At 42.0% G+C, this 21,881-nt stretch overlaps 1 protein-coding gene across 1 annotated transcript in view; it reads left to right on the top strand.

Moving 5' to 3' along the window:
• STARD9 (StAR related lipid transfer domain containing 9) overlaps positions 1-21,881 on the top strand; it is a 155,840-nt gene that overhangs the window by 52,626 nt on the left and 81,333 nt on the right. The window contains exons 4-7 of the mRNA XM_088471260.1: positions 16,613-16,729; positions 20,161-20,193; positions 20,525-20,586; positions 21,530-21,642. Coding sequence (XP_088327386.1) covers positions 16,613-16,729; positions 20,161-20,193; positions 20,525-20,586; positions 21,530-21,642 — 325 coding nt within the window. The remainder of the gene's footprint in view (positions 1-16,612; positions 16,730-20,160; positions 20,194-20,524; positions 20,587-21,529; positions 21,643-21,881) is intronic.

Here is a 21,881-nt window from a genome sequence, read left to right as displayed (position 1 = left end):
GCAAGAAGCTGAGTGGATACTCGCACTAGTGTAATAAATCTGGGTGCTGCGTCCATCCGGACTTCGCTTTGCGTTCAACTCTTAATTGGGCCCAAGTATAGTAATAATAATAAGGTGAAATAATTATGTGTAATCATCCTTTTCATTTGATCTAAGATGTTAAATCGCTAGCAGTTTCCCTGATTGAAACGTCTAATGTTTACAATTTACCACAATTATTACATTTATTTTAAACCATCATTAATCTTATAAATCATAATTTTACTATTTAATTCAATTTATTATGCATTTCATCTATTTGCATCCAGCCGCTATGGATCCTTTCATGATACATTACGTATCAGTGAGTTCACTGACTGACGTACTTGGCTGTGACTGCAGGATACTAATATCTGTTGGCCATGTTATTCCTTGGTGCCTTCCTCCAGCCTTTTGTTACTTCAGTAGAAAATATGGTCTTTAAAACTGATTCTGATCATTATATTCTGCCAAGGTTTATTTTAAGAAGCGCAGCTGAGACTGAAATGACCTTGCTGAATCTAATGGCGTTCTCAGAGAATAATTGAGCATTTAATTTTACATCTGTGTAATTCATTAACAAGAACATATAACCCCCACCTCAGCGTGTTTCACGTATTAAAGCATTCAGAAAGGCTTGCAGTTATTGGGACAGTGGTTGCATTTTTTTACTCCACTTTCAGCAGCTGCTGCAGAGTTGAATGAATGTCCAGCATATGTTGTGTTGCACCCATCTATGTGACCACACTAGCCCTAAATACGCTTGGTTTCATAGCTGTTATCCTTATCAGTACGCACTTGGGGCCTGATTAAGAGGCGCTTGCAAAGAGCGAGCACTCGCTCTGAATCAGGGCGGCCATTTTTTTTTTTTAAACCAGGCCTCCTGGCCGCTCGCTAAGCTTTTGCGAGCAGCCAGGTAATGGTCGTGACCATCGGGCTTGCGACGAGACTTTTGTGGTAGGGTCTACTTCCCGCTAGCCCCAGTGAGCTTCCTGCTCTAAAAGTAGGGCCGCCCTCAAACGGCAGGTGTTCCTTCAGGAACGCCTCCGTTTGACCAGCCACCCCCCCTCCCCGCCTACAAAACAGGGCGAGCTGTCGATCAACATTGACAGCCGCCCCGTTTGTAGCGAACCCCGGAGCGAGTGAATTTCTCACTTGCTCCGTGGCTCGCGCACGCACATGCCGTGCATGTGCAGTGCCCCACCATCGACCCGCTTGCGAGCGGGTCTGAATCAGGCCCTTGGTTCAGCCATATCCTTGGTACAAGAGATTAGTCTAAAAACAACCGTATCTTCACCTAGGCACAACTCCACATAACTGCCTTGCATTCATCTCTACATCCTCACTCTCTCTCTAAGCCCTTGTTACTTGGCCCCACCAATCTTCACGCACACACACAATGCTGTAACTTGCATAGTATGCAATTTCTACACTCCCTATATCATATCTTGGGAATTAGTGAATTATTGACAGCATCATCCTTCTAAAGTTATTATAATAGTAGACGGTGTGCAGGACCGGATTGAGGGCCACATGGGCCTCGGGTTTAAAATGTTTAGGGGCCTATACTGAGAAGGGGGGAGCTGTGACCAGTGCTGTGTGGGTGTGGTCAACCCCAACGTGGGTGTGTACACCCACCTACACTATGAGCCCCACTGTCTAATTAAATATTTAAAAATTGATACATTTAATACTTTTGTGTGAGAACTAGAAATACAATTTAAAAAATTATGATTTATGGCCAACCGTGTGGCCAATTATTATTATTATCATTTATTTATATGGCACCACAAGTGTTCCGCAGGACGTGGATAATATATATTGCTATATTAGCGACCATATCACCCAGATAAGCAACAGAGCATAAGCAACCAAGTGTTAGGTGCCCTAGTGGTGAGTAAGAAGTAAATTACACTAAAGTAAGGAGAAGCACAAGAGGGTAGATGGCCCTGCTCGCGAGAGCTTACATTCTAAAAAGGTGGGGGAAGACAAACTGGTTTGACACAGATTGGGTAGAAGGGGAAGAAGGAGCATGTAGCAGGGACTTAGAATGATAGCTGGAAGGGGGTCTTGAGAGTCCGTTTGAAGGATTGCAAAGAGGTGGAGAGTCTGATGGGGAGTGGGAGAGAGTTCCAGAGGTGAGGAGCAGTGCCGACAAAATCTTGGAGGCGGGAGTGGGAGGAAGTAATCAGCTGACATAAAAGGCGGCGTGCATTAGTTGAACGAAGAGAGCGGAGAGGAGCATGAAGGGAGATGAGATCAGAGATGTATATGGGAGAAGATTGGGTGAGGGCTTTGTGAGCGAGCGTGAGAACCTTAAATTGGGTTCTAAAAGGGAAGGGGAGCCAGTGGAGGGCTTGTAGGAGAGGGGAGGCAGATGTAGAGTGTTTGGAGAGGAAGATAAGCCGTGCAGCAGCATTAAGGATAGACTATGGAGAGGAGAGAGATGGGATTTGGGGAGGCCAGATAGGAGGAGGTTACAGTAGTCCAATCTGGAGATGACCAATGAGTGTTTTAGTAGCATCCTGGGTGAGATAGGTTCTGTTCTTAGAAATATTTTGAGATGGAAACGACAGGACTGTGAGAGGTTCTGGATATGTGGTTTGAAGGAGAGGGATGAGTCCAGGATAACTCCAAGACAGCGCACATTGATACTAGATGAGATAGTTATTCCATCAATTGGAAAAGAAATAGTGGGAAGTGAGGTGATGTGGGAGGGTGGGAAGACTATCAGCTCTGTCTTAGACATATTAAGTTTAAGAAATCACTGGGACATCCAGGAAGAGATAGCAGAGAGACAGTTGGAGATACGAGTCAGAAGAGAGGGGGAGAGATCAGGGGAGAAAAGGTAGATTTGAGTATCATCAGCATAGAGATGATAATGGAGGTCAAAAGAGCTGATGAGATCACCTAGAGAGGAAGTATAGAGGGAGAATAGGAGAGGACCAAGAACAGAACCTTGGGGAACACCTACTGTAAGAGGCTGTGGGGGGGAAAGAGGAGTCATTAGAGGAAACTGAGAAAGATCTGTCAGAGAGGTAGGACGACAGCCAGGAGAGGGCAGTTTCACGTAGACCAAGGGAGTGAAGGATATGCAGCAGGAGAGGGTGGTCCACAGTGTCAAAAGCAGCAGAGAGATAAAGGAGAATGAGAAGAGAGTAGTGGCCTTGGGATTTGGCAGCAAGGAGGTCATTGCTGACTTTCGTGAGGACAGTTTCAGTGGAGTAGAGAGAACGGAAGCCAGACTGAAAAGGGTCAAGGAGGGAGTGGGAGGAAAGAAAAGCGGTAAGGCGGTTGTAGACAATCCGCTCAAGGAGTTTGGAGGCAAAGGGGAGGAGAGAGATGGGTCGGTAGTTAGAAAGAAGGTTAGGATCAAGGGTAGATTTTTTAAGAATGGGGGAGACAAGGGCATGCTTGAATGCAGAAGGAACAGTGCCTGATGAGAGGGAGAGGTTAATGAGGTGGGCAAGATGGGAGCAGGCAGAGAGAGAGGAAGCAGAGGAGGCGGGAGGAGATAGGATCGAGGGAGGAGGTGGAAGGTGGGGAGGACCGGATGAGGGCCATGACTTCCTCTCCAGATACAGGGGAGAAGGATGTTAGAGTTGGTAAAGTTGATGGGGAGGGGTGATCTGGGAAAGGAGCAGGTGGAGAGCTGGGGGACTGGTTGGATATGATGTCCTGACGTATGGAATCAATTTTAGTAGGTAGCAAAGTCAAGGGCAGTGAGCAAGGAGGGGAGACGAGGAGGGGGTGGGCGAAGGAGGGAGTTGAAAGTGGTGAAGAGACGCTGGGGATTAGAAGACTGAGAGGAGATGAGGTTTGTGAAGTATGACTGTTTAGAGAGGGAGAGCGCAGCATTAGAGGATGAGAGCATACATTTGAAATTAGGCAGCTGGTCATCATCATGCTGCCAAGATGATGGGCCTATTATTATCTGGAGGCCTGGAGCTGGAGCTCCATCCGCCCCATTGTTAATCTGGCTCTGACTGTACACCAGTCATTGGGGAACATCAACATGTTGGGTAGGGGCTGATGTAGTTTGGAGATAGAAGTGCGCAGTCAGTGTAGAAATGCCGCTTTGCTGCAACATGTGAGGGTGTCATTACCATGGGGGAAGTTAAGTACAGGACAGGAGATTATGTGCAGCTGTAATTTGGTGGTGAATGGACTGGAGGACCATGCAACACAAGCTATATTGGTATATATGGTATAACCGTGAGCAGCTTCTACAGGGAGAGGAAAGTAGAGACAGGTGGCACTGTGAAGATGACCTAGAAATCTGATTATCTGAGGGAAAAACTGTATCGATAGAGAGTAGCTTGACACGTCTGAGATTTGGGATTGGTCGGAACAGGCATGGGAGGCTGAAGAGGAGACTTGGGAGGCGTGGATGAAGCTAGATGGCTTGAGCCAGGACTTCCTCATGTATTAATGTGAGGAGGTAGAGGAACTGTAGATGATGATGGACCCAAAGGCGAGGACAGTAATGTAATGTCTTTATTAAACAGCAGGTTGGAATGAGAACTGGAGATGATGATATCGGACTGGAACCCATGAAGTTGAATTGATGATGAGCAGAAGAGAATATAACTAGAGTTGATGATACTGGATAGATTGCAGAATCTGATTGGGACCGATGATGCTGAATTGATGAGTAGCGCCGTTATGAGATTTATTTATTATTTATTTATTAACTGTTTCTTATATAGCGCAGCATATTCTGTTGCGCTTTACTATTGGAAACATTTATAGAACAAAACAGGGTAATAACAGACAGACATAGAGGTAAGAGGGCCCTGCTTGCAATCTATATGGAAATAGGCATTGATACACAAGGATAGGTGCTATATATTGCAATTTGGTCCAGCCAGAATGCAGAGTTTCTTGGTGGGCTGCATGATCCAGTCACACAGGAATGTTGGCCAAATGTCAGGAGTATGTGAAAGTAAGACAATGTGTGAGGTTATGTGTGGACTGTGAGAGGGGATGTTACAAGACATGGAAGCTATGAAGGTTATGTGGGCGGTTCTGGAATCTGATAAGCTTGTCTGAAGTGGTGAGTTTTCAGGGAACGCTTTAAGGATTGAAGACTAGAGGTGAGATGACTTGTTGATGACTTGAAGAACTGGATTGGTTTGTGCCCGATGTTGATGAATTGAAGAACTAGATCGGTTTGAGACCAGTTTGAATATATCAGATGAGACTGATGTTTTGGAGATATTGGATGGGACCGATGATTTGAGATATCGGATGGGAGCAATGATTAGAGTTATTGGCTGGAGGCAGATAGGAACAAGTCTCTGTGGTAAAACCATACTGGAGTACAGATGGAATTGGAGACTTGATAACCAGACTTGGAACTCAAATGTAACGGGCTGGAACCGTTCAGATAGAGAGTACCTGGGAGCTCAGCACAGAGCTGTACCTTCAGCAGAAGTGACAGGAGCCAGTCAGGAAATGAAATTTATAGGGATGCTCTGGGATTGGATGCTGCGATCAGCTGGTCTGGGAGCAGCACTCTGAATGGGGGAAGAGCATCAGATGACAGAGTCCAACATGGCTGCACCCATACTGTTGTTTGGAGGGAACTCTGGCGTGCAGCTTGTGTACCATCAGGCTTAGGAGACACGCTGTGAGCAAGGAGCTGTGGGGAGCCATCTCCATGCTCAGTGACGAGACACTGAGTGGACTGGGCAGGAGCAGCACAGACAGACCTCAGCACCAGCCGGGAGTGATGTGCAGTGTGAGCAGATCTCTGTGCTATCCGGAAGTGATGCACAGCGCTAGCCTGACAGACAACGGAGACATACAAAGGTGTTTTTGTGCCCAGAGTGTGACATAGCTGAGAAATGTATTTTGCATCTTTATGTGTTATTACTGTAGGGGGCACTCTGTGTACGAATTACTTTACCCTGGAATCTGGCATCTGGTTAACTGTGTGGAGTTTAATGTTCTGTGTAGTTTATGCAGAAAACCTCCCTAGAGTGAGTATTGCTTCTGTGTCTGAGCTCGTCTCCTGATTGGCTCTAAACACCATTTGTTTCAGTTCAGCAATGCTTTTAAACGAAATTAGTTTTTAGAAAACTACAGTGTTTGCTTTTGAAAAAAACAAAACATTTTCTCAAATGTTACTTGATATTTTTTATGATTTAACAAAGTTTCATGTGCGCAAGTTAGCCTCTCCTAAAGTATATTATACCAGCTACCTGGTATAAAGAAATGCTTTAGCCCTCTCTCTTTCATACAGTTTGGATGGATTGGATTACCATGCTATGCCTTTGATCCCATATCGCATAAATTATCTACGTGTTTCAGGTTTGTGGAGAACAATGTATGTTGCTAAGGTTGATACATATTTTGTTAAACCCCTTCATAGAATCATTAAGTGGAGCGTTACCTTTTATGTCTAACTTGTTTGAATATTTTTCTTAACCAAAGCCTTCGATAGGAAACACTTCCTCCATCTGCCCACTATATATGCACCAAAAAATATAAACTGTACATGACTATGAAAAACATTGCGAAATTCCAGTGTCTTTTCTTCTAACAGGACTCATTTATAAATTTATACTGAACTATCTTGAAATATTTGCACCCTAAGTGTGCTATGGGTTTGGTAAGACCACCAAATATGCTTAGAGAAACCATCTACTTGACAACCATAGAAGCTTGACGTGAAGCTAGAGAGAAAAAAATCTGCGAGTAAATAGCCTTTATGGTGTACAGTACCTAAATAGAGGGCTCCACGGTACTCCCTTCCTTGTAGCTTACCTTAGTAACAGTGATACAGCAGTGCCACAACCATGATAATAAGAGGAATGTTTTGCCATTGATTCATATGTGAGAGTTTCTGTTATGAGAGAGGTTTGCTCATCATCAATATAAAATGGAGATTGTCCGTTTAGTTTGGTCCCATTTATATAACATATACTAGATTTGTTTCTGCTTTAGATCTTATACACAGACATTAATTTAAGCGTACAACGCATGTTCATATGTTTAAATGTTTTAAACAATGATGGTCAAGGAAATGTATGGACCTGAACACTGACACTTTCAGAGAAGCAGTTGCAAACGCTCACAAACATTAGCACTCGTCTGCTCTACATGGATATACCGGAGGGTATTTTTAAAATGTTAGCAAGTAAACATTAGGTACATAATGCACTATGCTGCTGGGAAGCTTTGTGAGAACATGCTTCTAATACTCTGTTAAAAGAGAGGACAACATACAAGATTTTGTCTGGTTTAAAGGGTTTGCTTGTCAGTGACCGTGTACTAAACAGTATGGGTTATTGTGCATGATTGCCGCATTACTACTTGTACAATGCATCAGGAAAGGTTGGGGCTTTATATATAAAGAATGTTTATTATATAAATATGTGAAGCAAAGGCTATGCATTATGGTGGAGTAATCGTCAAACAAATATCTACAAAAAAAAAAAAGTTTTGGTTGGAGTTAAGCAATGAGGGGCTAATTCTGAGTTGGGAGCAGAGCAAATGAAAAGCTAGTAACGTTGCACCTTTGCAAGACCACGCTGCACAGTAGGTGGGGGTGAGAGGCAAATGTAAAATGTGTAAGAGAGGGGCATGTTAAAACGCAAATCTAAATTATAGTGTAAAAATAAAGCTGTGCAAAAGTAGCAATTATTTACCCTGTATGTAAGAAAAATGGGATGTAGTTATGATCCCTACAGCTTAGAATGCAGGTGCGGGAATCCCGACACCTGTCAGAATCCTAACGCCTGCATCCCGATGGTAAGTACTGGGGTTGGGGTTGGGTGGGGGGGGGGGGGTGGTTAAAGTTATGCACTATGTTAGGTTTAGGCAGTGGATAGGGGGAGGATACTGACAGTCAAGTGTCGGTATCCTAACCCTGTCGGGATCCCGAGCGCTGGTGTCCCGTACCCAACCCAAGAAGAATATATTTGAACCCCTTGTATTGCAACATGGGTTGTCCATGTGCAAAGTTACTTGCTTTTTTAGCTTTGCTCCCACCTTAGAATCAGCCCCTGAATGAGTGTTGCATACATTATATGTTATAAAATCAGAAATCGCAGTTAAAATTAAATATTGTAGTATGTGCAGCTTTGGGTGCATAGTAAAATTTGTTATGTTTTACAGGTTATTAACAAATATTTTTTTTTTACTTTTACCGCCCAATATTACAGGATATTTGTGTGTTTTATTACCAGTTTTGAGGCATTAATGGAACTCAATAGCCCAATTCTGTCCTTTCGTAATTTACAGCTTCCATTTCTCACAGATCTCCTACATAATGCTATGATTGTACTCGGCACTCCTACGTCCTGTCTGTGTTACGCCATTAATGTGTAGGACACAATGACTTTCTGTATTTGACAAAACAAATGACGCTTGTGTCACCAATGAAATCTGTTGCCTGCCGGGTCCCTCGGACTATGGATCCTTTCTAGAGGACATTAGCAATAAAGACTTGTGTTACCTAATGAATATTGATCGTCACCATGATTTACGGATGAGACTGAATTTATATTATTTTATACGTTTGTCAAACATATTTCTTGGTGTCCAAGTAACTCTTCAAATATCCCTATTTTTGGTAATATAGGGCCGTATTCAATTATAGGCAAAAAGCCCTAATCTGCGAAAAAGTTTTGCCTATTGCCGCTTTTCGCCTGGTCGGAACTTATCTCCGAATTCAATTCCACCCGGAATTCACCTACGCGGAAACAATGCAATGTAATAAGCTAAAAAGATTACTTACCTGCATGCGTCGGGAATTTTGACTGTCGGCATTATCAGCGCTGGGATCGCGTACCCAACCTTGTGAGTTAGTCAATCAAGAAATGATGGAGCTTTTATGTTTTTTGGAAATTTTGTCGAGCCTATTTTAAATGAAATCTATGGTGAAAAAAAAGCACCTTGTAACATTCAGTTCTAAAAGTAGAGTTTATGATGTTTGCCATAAACTGAACCTTAGCCATTAGTTCTCTCAACTTTAGACCTGCATTTTGCAAGAGACTGTGTGTAATTAAATGGGCAATGTATGGGATTCATCGATTGGCAGGTCTATAAAATGGGCAATGTATGGGATTCATCGATTGGCAGGTCTATTAAATGGGCAATGTATGGGATTCATCGATTGGCAGGTCTATTAAATGGGCAATGTATGGGATTCATCGATTGGCAGGTCTATTAAATGGGCAATGTATGGGATTCATCGATTGGCAGTTCCGACCAAAAAGTGATGAGAATCAGTGATTCAGGTTGTCCAATATGTTGGATTTCGTGACCAATCAGGGCTGTAGATTGTTAGTGTATGGTAACGATCAGCCGATTTGCAGACCATTACTAATAAAATTATGAGCCTTTCACGGTTAGTTGATCCGTTCTTTGGTGGAAATAATCTGTGCATCGCCGGTACATATCTGCAATGAATGGACGCATATTGGTGGATTGCAGAATCGTTTCATTGGGGAAAAATACGCTGAATCTGTGGAATCTTTTTTGTGTGATTGCTGATGTATGGGCCCCATAAATTGCTCCATTGGTAATGTACTTTTACACAGGAAGTTTGGGTGCATACAGGGCTGACAAGACATTTCACAGGCATCTTTGCTAGAAATGGGGCGTGGTCAAGCATGGGGGTGTGGCCACTGGCCGCTCAGAATACATGTGTGCTCACAGAGGGAGGGGATTATTATGCCTCACTTACTGGCTCGGCCCCCCCAACAAGATAAGGTAATTTGAATCGTACAATACATTTTCTTCATTTCATCTGATGGAATATGGTTTATCACATGTAGTTTTAATATTGAATATGCAGAAAGAAAACTGTCGCTGTGACCATTCTCATCAATCTTTTTATTTATTTATTTACAATATGGAATATACTTTTTTAATTTACCAAAATAGTTTAGAGCTTTAAAATGTGAACTTTTGTTGTTTAACCACTCTGTTAATATTGTAATTCTCTGTATGGCTTTGTTAGAAGGTAAATCTAAGTTTAGGATATAAGACAGGCTGTGTCATTGAAAAGAAAGAGCTATTTATTTTCATTAAAGTTTATAGTTTCCTCTAATTTGTGTAATGACTGTATAATTACATTTAAAGGAAGAATTAAATTATATAAGACCATTACACTGGAAATGCACCCTTTATGACTGACAAACTCATTAAATAAATACTAAGGCTGCTATAATAATGCATAGCTGCACAGATGATGTGGTAACCACCAAAAGTGCCTTATCCAGTGCCTTTTCTGTTTATTATATGTAGCATAGTATATGACTATGCTAACACACAGCTCTTCAACCATACTACAGCAGCCAAGCTCTTTCAGCTGAATAAAACATGTCACTTCCATAGTTTCCACCTCAGGGGCAGTTACTGTACTTCATTTAGGAAAACTGCAGTTTGCTGTCCGAGCCTCAGGCCATATGGCTGATTCCTATATTGTGCCATTGGTGTGAGTTTCCGATTACCACACCGGCACACCCTCCTCAATAAGTCTCTGGTCATCATCTGCTTCTACTTCCAGGAACAATGTCATCCATCCAATATCAGTCACTCTTTGTCATCTTTGGTGGTGATTGACAAAATCTCATATATTTCGACAGCTTTTCTGTCCTGTATATTTTATATACACTAATTATTGTCATCTCTACAACTAAAACTCCCTGAAAAGACTACAACAGAGTGATTGTAGTGAGGCAACATTAGTATTACATATGAGTAGTGGCGTAGCTGTCACATGTGGCTGCTATGGGGGGAGGGGGGGTATGGTCCAGTATTTCTGGGCACCTCCCCATTGCAGACCCCATAGCAAAATTTGGAGGCTGGAATATAAAGAGTATATATACTGCCCCTTTAAAACTCCGATCCCAAACTTCTCAAGCATCCCCTTATTGGTATACATTCACCTATACAATTATTATGAGGCATAAACAGCAATGCAGTAATACCAGCCATTAACCAAAGTCTTCTACATCTTCAAATTATACAGTATTAGTGTATGTGCCTGTACCTGGGAATTGGTATGAAATACCGCCGTCCCTCTGGCCGGCAGTTCGAATCCCGGGCGCGGCAGGCCAACAGAAGCAGAGATCCCGGCAGCGGAAGCCCGACAGCGCTGGAAATCCCGATCGTCCGCAGGTAAGTATATACTAACCTAACCCTAACCTTCCTTAGGGGTGCCTAACCCTAACCTCCCCCCCCCCAAGTGCCTAAACCTAATCCCCCCTGTAAGTGCCTAACCCTAACCCCCCCCCCCCCCTTCCCCGCTGGCTAACCCTAACACTCCCGGGGGGAGTGCCTAACCCTAAGTCTCCCCCGGATGCCCTAAACCTAACCCTGTCATTTAAGCCATGCCGGGATAAAGCAATCGGGAAGCCGGCTGTCGGGATGAAAACAGCCGGTTTCCCGATTGCATCCTGCCTGTACGTGCTCTCCTGCTAATTGTTTTACATACAATATACTGCTTTTAGGGTATTATACCATTGGGCAGGGTTATTTTATATGGCACAGAGCGCTGGTGACTACCCTTGGCTGGAATCAGACAGGGAAAAGTCTGACAGAAGTGATAGATAAATAAAATGTAGAAGATAGACAGAAAGGAGCCAGTTTAAAAACAAAAAACAAAACACAAATATGGGGCCTGGCCAACATCTCATTTCTAGCTTCTATTAAAATCCTATGGAACAAATACAGGGAAATTCTCTTGAGGGAATATATTTTTACATTACATTGTTTCTGCATTTCCTGTTTGGAGCTCAGACTTTCCGCCGTATGAGGGAAGTGTGAGACCAGCACGTGGCAGCTTTGTATCCAAGTGCTAATATGCCAACAAAGGTCACAATGAAGAGCACTCACCTCTAGCATGTTATTACACCACCCCCTTATTACACAGTGTATGTGATATGTACGTACCTGTGTGTGTTCTTGTTTTGCCAGTACACCCAGTGGGAATAGTTTTGAACTTTACTTTTACTTCAATTTACATTCAGTGAACTTTCAAATGATTTATCCTTAGATGGCATGAAAACTTCTATTTATTAATATCAACCGGTCTGAACTCCCCACGAAAAAAACGCACTGCACTGTACTTTTGCCTGCTTGCTGGAGAAAAAAAAAAAGGCCGACTTAGATTCCTATGTAATGGCTTACAAGATGCAGGAACAGGCAGGATTCAGGCAAGCCTGCCCAGATTTTTTAAGCGGCAATCATTTTTGAAAGGCAAAAGCAGGTTGGTTTTGCTGTTTTATAAATGCGGACAGACTCCCACCCATGAGGCTATTACAGTAAGGCCCATAGTCTTTCTGCAAGAGACCCATTTTATGGGGGTTTACATTTAACGGGGATTTACTCACAACTGCAAGACAAGCAATTCTCACAATTCTTCTTCTCTCCTGCAGATCATAAGAAAGGAGGTGTTGCTATTATTCATAATAAAGTTGCCATAATAAAGCTTGCCTATATTTGTTAGCAGACCCTTTTGGACAACCCCCTCCTATTATTTCCTGTCCATCCATATAGCATTCAGTTAGGTTAGGAGAAAGGACACCTTACACCAGACCAAAGCATTTGTAAGGCAGGAGAGAACAGTGACTTTAGCACTGGGGGATTCTATGCCTTCCATGGAAATTAAACTTCAATGTACAGTATACCAGAAGAAAATGCTGCCCCTGATTAGATGGGTTGTGTGGCACAGCTCCTGTCCAAATAATAGCATTGTTTTCATTTCCTGCTCCATGTTGTTCTCGAGTCCTGAGGTATCTCTTCTGCCTTGCGAAGGGCAGTACGGCAGAAGAGTATAATGGTCATCCCAAGAAAGAGAACACAGTGAAATTGCTATATGACATTAAAAAAAGCTCTATCTCATTGCATCTCCCTCCCATTATTTTACAGCTGATTTATACAAATTCTTTATCGAAGATCATTGTCATCCAGGGTTATAAATTTGGTAGGAAGTTGACCACATATGGCCTCTATTTGCCGATGCATGTTTACCTCTTCCATCCACACTAGCCGGTTCCAACATTGCCAGATCTCCTAAAGATTAAAATGTATAGCAAAAATGGACATTTAAGCTGCCCACACACATAGCGATATTTTACACGATTTGGCCGATTTCGACGAATCGTGACGACAAATCGTGTAAAATATGCCCAAATCGGGAGTATCCATTCACGATCACGATGCCAATGCGCGTCCCCTGCTGGTCGCACATCGCATCTTCAGATCTGCCGTGCTGTAGGGCAGATTTGCCAATCTGGGGCACAATGCACTGGATGCACGATAGATCTCAAGTCAGATTGGACATTTTTTACTCCAAAACGTGAGTAGGACTGCCGGGGTGCTGCCGGGGGAGAGTTCGGGGGATATCGCACACATCGTGGGATCATGTGCAGATTGCTATGTGTGTGGGCACCATAATTCATTTGGCAGGATCTGCCTATTTGTGGCTATTTTAATAAATGAAGTATTCAACATTACAGATTTCCAGCCGTAAATAAAACAATAGTACGGCTAGCCATAGATGCCAGTCATCATTTTTGTTTTATGCACTTTTAAAGTTCTGGTTCATTTGATTTTCCCAACTGTTACAATAATTGTAGCCGCATGTTAGTCACAAGACTAAAGAGACCCCAGCAAAAAGCATATGCTGAGAACTTCCGGTTTATTGTATAAATTGAATGTTTGCTGTAGGTTTCTACATGTCTAAATTGTTATGTTTGCAAAATAGTGTAGAAAAATAAGATTCGAAGGCGCAATATAATCTGTAGGATCAGCTGTCAGCGCTCACTGTTTACCCACCACAATACTGCTGCTTGTTGATAATGTTGTCTATATGATGGATGGTGCATGGGTGAACTAGTAACTTGGAAGGTCTCCAGATCTTTACGTCTTTCCATTGTTGTAGAGGCTGATTTTATTCTCAAACATCCTTTTTTTTTTTTTTGTTGGTCACAATCTGCAAGGAAATCCACTTATAGCTTCATACAACTATTGGTGTCCAAAGGAAAAAATAAAAAGTAAGCAGACAAATAAAAAAAAAAAGTGTCATTGCAAAAAAAACATAAAAGAAGGTATTCGGTAAATCTTAAATATATTGCAGGGGCTTTGCCTTGAACCTGTAAAAAAAAATAAAAAAGGTGACCATTGAATATTTTCGTAGGCAGCCCTGTAGTCGCTGTCATGCAGCCCATGATCTGGTGGTCTGTCCTAAGATGTCAAGCCCACCCTATGTATCTAAGGGGAGAGACAAACAAGTTACTCCTTGCGACTAACGCTTGCATATGGAGGCTCTGTAATGTATTAGACATGACCCGACAAGAACAGTACCCAAGTACATGGGCGCCTGAATGGATTGTCAGCTGCACGGCTTCAATGAGCTTTTCAGCCACGCCATTCTGACTATTTAAATACGTTTTAAATATTGTTGACACCAGCTTTCAGTCTCTGGGCCATCAGTGTGACTTCAGTGTAGATCAGCCTCATTACTACGTCTACATGTGCCGACATCGCGCTTTAGATTATTTATTTACCTTGTATGATCTTAACAGTATGGTATAGAGGATTTGCAAACTCCAGCCCTCAGTAGCACAAGTGAAATAATTAGCACAACCATCGGTGGATCTTTTAAAATGTCAGCCAGTAATGAATACACCTGTGCACCAACTAGGTGATCTGGAAAACATGCACTGTTAGAGGGCAATGAGGACAGGGATATAGAGGGTGAAACATTCTATATAAAAGGAGATTATATACAAAAAATGTATTGTCCTTATAGAATCCTTTATTTTTGTTACTTGCTTGTTTATTTCGTTTTTCTGTTTCCTACTTGTTACTTAGAGACTGTTACATCAAACATATCTTCATTGTAACACTTAGAGAACCTGTTGTGTTAATATTGACTCTGGTTCCTCAGTCACATTCTTTATACCCATGCATGAAATCGTCATGATTTTCTTAAGGCTGGGCTGCATTCTCAGTAACCAGCTTTGTCTGCTACTGTTTGTCTATAGTGACTCCTTATATCTGTGACTTGCCTTGTCTAATGAAGTAAATACTGAAGTGAGTCACAAAGCTTTGTCTTTATTAAGTTTCAAAATGATTTCCTGAAATCCTCGCTCAACTCTACAAACAGACGCATTACATTTCACCTCCAAATGACTCGGCCAATGGTGGGGACTGTACAGGTTGGAAGATCTACAGTGCCTAGACACTTAGTCAATAGGTCGACACCAAGTGGTCAACAGGCAATAGGTAGACTGGGTCAAAAAAGTCGACAATTAAAAGGTCAACATGGACTAAGGTTGACAGTGTCAACTGGTCGACAGGGTCCAAATGTCGACACAAATGGACAAAGCAGAAAAGGTTGACACACGGTTTTTCATCATTTTCATGATTTTAGGGTTAGATTTAGGGCTAGGCATTTTGCGGAGGGTTAAGCTGCAGAAGGGGACAGTTAGGGTTAGACACTAGGGGGAGGGTTAGGGTTAGGCACCATGGGAAGGTTAGGGTAAGGCAGAAGGGGGAGGGTTAGGGTGAGGATTAGGGTTAAAATAACAAAAAAAGTTGTTTGTTTGATTAGCCTATCATCAATCAAGACTCAACATGCTTAACATACATGTGATTGAGGTTTACAGCAGATCAGCTCTCTTAGCTAGGTCTATCTATATATCTATCTATCTATCTATCTATCTATCTATCTATCTATCTATCTATCTATCTATCTATCTAAAGAATCTTTTATCTCCAGTTGTAAAGATTTGTATAAGTTCAATAGAATGTGAGGATAGTCATGGAAAGTTGTTGGTCTGAGAACATTTATTAAATGGGCGCGTTCCTACAACAAGAATGAAGGACTGCAGTAAATAAATATTACTTGAGTACAGAGATCTGAAGATAAACCAATCCACCCTTTTGTTGCACAGATTGACAGAGAATGAACAGGCTTTGTCTTATTCCCTGTTGATCTGGAGTTTTGTTGACTTGTATAGGAACCACCCATAGTCACAATGATCTGTTCTGCACAGAAACATTTTATATTCAATATGTATTATTCATTCTTAAAGGACCGCTACAGCTGAAATAAGTTATTTTATTAATATATATATATTGTTGTCTGCGTCAGCTTTTTATGTGAGTGAATGTTGTTTTAGGTAAAGCTTCATGAGCCTAGGAAAGTTGAGGAAAGAATATTGAAGTAGAGTAGAGAAGACTTTGTACAATGATAAGTATTTTAGCTATTAGTGTGTAATGGGAATTTATACAATTGAGAATGTTTTAACATAAGTTTATATATGTCAGAAATGTACATTTTGAATTCAGCAGTCACTTGGATGCTAGTAGACAGCATGGGCTTTGATAAAACTGGTAAACGTAATACCACCCTTTTTTTCTATATGTCTGTGAAAGTGCTAGAGCGGAGTCCCTTGGCAGGTGATAGCGTGAATTCTATATGTAAATCAGCCTTCAGTTTCTACAATTAAAATAATATCTGCCAACCCTGACACACCAGTCATCTTACAGGCTTTGTACTGTTGTAGAAATCACTGGAAATGACATGTGGAATGAACTGTTCTTAAACTGTTGTGTTCTCTCTCAGGTATTCCAAGATCTCGGCACCACAGTTCTGTCAGAGGCCATTAAAGGCTACAACGTGTGTCTGTTTGCCTATGGACAGACTGGCTCAGGGAAAACCTACACAATGATGGGTACTCCAGTGAGTTTTTATTTTATTTTACCTGTATACATAATACAGTCAAACCTGGATAAATGGGACCTGTAAGTGGGAAACCTCTATTACTGGGACTAATTGTGAGGTCCCAGCATTTTTGCACCAAAAAACCTCTGTTAGTGAGACTGTCAAACCTCTTTAACTGAGACTGATTTTTCTCGATTATTCGGAATAATTACCTCTACAACTGACACAATTGCTGTTAGGACCTCTTTATGTGAGATTAGTGCAGTTTATTAACCTCTATAAATGAGATGACCGCCTTTAGAACCTCTGTATGTCTGTACCTGGAATTACAGGGGCATCCCCTTTACACACGACTTTCATAGAGCCACTGAGTAAACCTGCATAAGTGAGAACTTCTATAAGTGAGACAAACACTTCTTGGACCTGGATAAGTGAGATACCTCTTTGAGTGAGACTAAACGTGCCGTCCCTTGAGATCCCACTTATCCAGCTTCGACTGTAAATGCATATTATTAGCTTATATCAATGTATTTAGTTTGTAGTGCAAAATGACTGCTAATAGATGAATTATTTAGTACAGTATGTGTGCAGGGTTTTTCATAAATAACATTGTGCTTGCTTTTGTTATTGTGGTTATACCTCATGATTAAATAAAGTTATTGTATCATAAGCGGCCATGTCTTACAGATAACCACAATTATTGCACTGGCAGAACTATTGACAGTATTAATATTGGATTGGCGGCCTAAATTCTTAGAGTGCCCACACACTGAACGACTCGCAAACGATGCAATGTCGTTAACGATTTCCCTTGAACTCACCGGTAGCTCCCTGGCAGTCCTGGACTGACGATATCCTGCATAAAGTGTTCATTTTGACAAACGATCTACTAACGACCCTAACGATATATAATGTGTCGCTAATGATTTCAAAATCGTTAGATCGTTAACAATATATCGTTTGCTTACCAAAACACCTGATGATTTTATTAAAGATTTCTTCTAAATTTAAATAATCGGCTGGACTAACTAGGGGGTATATAAAACAGGCGCCATTTTAGCTCTGTGCACTTCTGCTTGGTGTATACCTGCTGAACGCTGTACTATTGTGCTCTGCTTTGTTTTTGGCTTGCCTTTAACAAAGTGTGTTCTCAACTACATTCTGTGGTAATGGATCCTTATCGCTATAGAGTTCTGTTAGCCTATGCTGTGGTGAAGGTGAGAGGGAAAGAGCCCAGCATAGGATGAGGCTGAGATCTTGCTGGACAAAGGAGTGGCTGCTGCAGAGGGCTAGTCACTCTCGCATGGAGATCCGTGAGCACAATCCTGGCGACTTTCGCAACTACCTGCGTATGGATGATGCCACCTTCCAGGAGTTGCTGCGTCTGGTGACCCCCCCTATATCCGGATACAGGATACAAACCTGCGGAGGGCCATCCCTGCTGACTAAAGGCTGGGCTCAATTCACACCCGCTCGCTAAGAAGCGTTCGCACGCAGACTGCTGATGTTTGCACAGTGCGCGTGCGTGAACCAGTCCGAGCGATCGGGAAACGTACACTCGCTGCGCATAGACTGCCCAGCTGAGTGAGTGACAGGAGAAGCTGTTTGTGGGTGGTGACAGGGGGTGGTCTATGAAGACGGGGAAGTGGAGGTGCGAACGCAGGCGTGCCTGAGTGTCTCAACGCTGTTTCAGAGGTGTGCATAAATAAGAGACAGCATCATAGTACGCGTCACCTGGCTGGATTTTACACTGAAAAGTGCTTGCGGTAGGGTATGGTCAACCACAAGCGCTGCGTTCGCTTACGATGGTACCGATGGTTGCATACACATCCTGGAGATGACGTGCACAAGTGGGCATCTTAAGACAGGCTGGTGGGCATCTGCATGCACAGAGCGATCGCACGCCAAGACATAGTGGGCGTGCTAATGCCTTGCTGTTTGATCGCCTGCCTTGCTGTCACATAGCTGAATTTGCATATGCATCTAGCGAGCAGGTCTGAATCGAGCCTTCTGTTCGTTAAGTAGAGAGGACTATTGGAGACCTTGCGACGATTCGCCATTTATTTAGAAATCAAGACTCTCACAATTACATTTACTTTGTCTCTACTTACCGATAGTGCCTCCGATGTTTCGCCCAAGTCTACGGGCTCCTCTACATTCTCTCTCGGCCATTACTACCAGTCCTGTTTTCTGTGGCTCCTGGTCAAGGGTTAAGACAAGTTGGTCATAATACCAAAGCGTCGGCTGGTACACTTCATCGGTCCCCGCACCGGACCTCCTGGAATTCAGAATTTTATTTGTGCTCCTTGACAAAAACTCTTTTTCAGATTCTGGATTTTTCGTCCAATCCAGTGAGGCAGCTTCGTAGTAAGGCCTGCTGAAGTCTGTCAACTGTCGCAGCCCCTGGTTATGTTTGGACTTGCTGGTGTAGTCCTTTGATTTTACCCACCACATTCATGCTCCCTGTAGATGTAGATAAAGCCTTGGATATAAACTCTCTATCCTTATCCATAGACCTATCTGCGTGAAAAAAAAATGAAAGAATAATTAATTATGGAGTACAATTTGATATGTGTACACAGGCCCCCCCCCCCCCCCCCTCCCAAACAGTGGTTAATGTTAACGTTTAATGTATTATTTTTATTACTAAAGTTTTATTCATTTACTCATCTCTCAGTTTATACACATTGGCATTCAGGGGTGGGGGGGGGGGAAATAAACACACATCATGTCCCTACATTGGTGGACAGTGGTATGCACATCGGTGGTCGGCAGTACATACTGAAAGCCTGTCTGCTGCGGTGCTGCCTCTCCTGTCTCCTCACGATGCTGCCCAAAATGGAGGGTGGGAGTGTGCAATGAAATATCACTCAAATTACGCTGATCAGACGATTGATCGTTCAATCGATCACAAGTGCAAAAACACTACCGATCTGCACAAAATCGTTAAGGAGACAGCCAGATCTTACCAGCAGGAAGATGCGATGTACAACCCCCGGTTATGCGCATCGGAATCGTGATTGTGAGTGGACGCTCATGATTTGCACATATTTTGCACAATTTGTCGTTCCGATGCGTAGAAATCTGCAAATCGTGTAAAATATCTGACAGCGTGTGGGCACCTTTACTTTGTTGTGTCTTAACAAACGTACATAGAAGAGATTGGATGGCATGAATCCCCGTCTTTCTATGTAATGCCTGGTTAGGCGATTTGTAGCCTTTTCTTCAGGATCGGCATGGTGCATGTTTGTGCACTGAATTCTAATAAGTGTTGTATGGTACCTAGTACCTCATTCCTTTATCTCTCGCTCCATTCATCTAGGCTCCAGCACCTTACACATCCCCCCCCCCCGCAAGGCTTATTAATGGGCAGAAATGTAGATAATTTAAGCCATAGCTATTTTGTTATGTTCTCATTACATTCACGTGTCCTTCTGTTTCCTAAATAGACATCAATCGGATTAACACCCCGTATTTGTGAGGTATGTGCTTTTTTTTCTTTCTTAATGTTCGTATGCTCTTACTCATGATTTATATATGACTTCTGTAAATGGAGGATAATTTTCATGGTTTCACAACAGGGCTAACGTTGGAACATGAAAGCGTTCTGTTGTACTGAGGCACTAAATAGACTAAACCAACACATAAGAATGTTTTCCCAGAAGAAGAAATTAATGTCATCCTAGTACCTTTTTTTTTTTTTCCTTAATGGTTTAAAAGTGTACTTGGTACTTACTTTACATTGATAATGAAAGTGCGGCTTGAATGTGTTCAGTTTCTATTATAATGCATTCTCATGTCCGTTATTTTCAGGGTCTGTTCTCCTATAATGATCATCCTGCAGGCTCTCCGTCCTCATGCCGGATTGAAGTGAGGTGAGAAGTAATCCATAACTAGAGGTCACTATTAGGAGATTTGTCTTTTAGCTCACCACATACGCTACAATATCACAGCCAATACAGTCTCCTGTGTGACCAAATTTAAGTTGACCACATACATTAATATCTGAATTTTCAGCTGTATCTCTGAACGTCTGGATATGTGTTAAGTTAGGTGCGAGTGTAAAATGGACAGATCTGTTTTGGTGGACGGATGTAACAGCTAGATCCCATGGAACTCTGTGAAAGAGGGCTGTCACTGTACAGGCCCTCCACGTGCCACCTTCATTGAATGCATTGATTCATCTTTCTTGATTCTTCTGACACTTCCATCATGGATTTTGTCATCAATGTATGTGCTCTGCATATTACATAAAATTGGGTCAGCAGAGCAATTGCTTGTCATATCCAAGGGCACAGAAATGCACCACCCTGTTTGGATGATTTAACTGTATTGTTGAAAACCACAGAAGGAAGTGATAAAGATTAATACAATGTATTTAGTTAAAAATACAAGAAGTTTTATACTAACCACTCGATTGGCCCCAAGTCTTAAACTCCTTTTAAGATGCCGCGCTCTAAAATATACTATTATTTTTAACCAGAAAAAGTGTTTCATTTACCTTTGTTTGCTCATTTAGGGCCTGATTCAAAGGTGTACACTAGTAAAACATCAGGTGCAATACCAGTAGGACGCCCATCGGCCGCGGCATTGCTGTACAAAAATTGCACCTGCTACACTACTGTGTCCACCTCAGGCCCTTAGCTGTGTAAGATATATAAATTCAATATAGAAAAGTATTATTTAGGCACTTGGAGGTCTCTGTTGTTTTAAATTTAGATGCTTATACTTGACCGCATTAACACAGATCTTGTACAGAAAATAAATTATATTTGTCTTAGTTAGGCCTATTTTAATATTTTGTTTTATTGTTTTAAGTTTTCTAGAAATATATAATGAACGAGTCCGGGACTTGTTGCACCAATCTGATCAGAAGAAGCCTTATACTTTGCGGGTCCGGGAACACCCAGAGAGAGGCCCATATGTACAAGGTATAAATCCCATGCAGGATATGATGCATTGTCTGAAATGTTCTGCTATGCTAGGCTAGGCTTAAACCAGTATTTTCATTGCTGCCTGTTATGACAAAAACATGATGCTGGTAGACCATCATGATCGTTTGCTTACATTTTGTTCACTGAGAGATGGAATTTGTGTGTGTATATGTATATATATATATATATATATGTATATATATATATATATATATATATATATATATATATATATA

Source organism: Taudactylus pleione, unplaced genomic scaffold, assembly GCF_031769625.1.
Source record: "Taudactylus pleione unplaced genomic scaffold, aTauple2 ptg000113l, whole genome shotgun sequence".
Lineage (NCBI taxonomy): Eukaryota > Metazoa > Chordata > Amphibia > Anura > Myobatrachidae > Taudactylus > Taudactylus pleione.
Note: the sequence above shows the minus strand (reverse complement) of the source record. Positions and strands in the feature narration are given on the sequence as shown.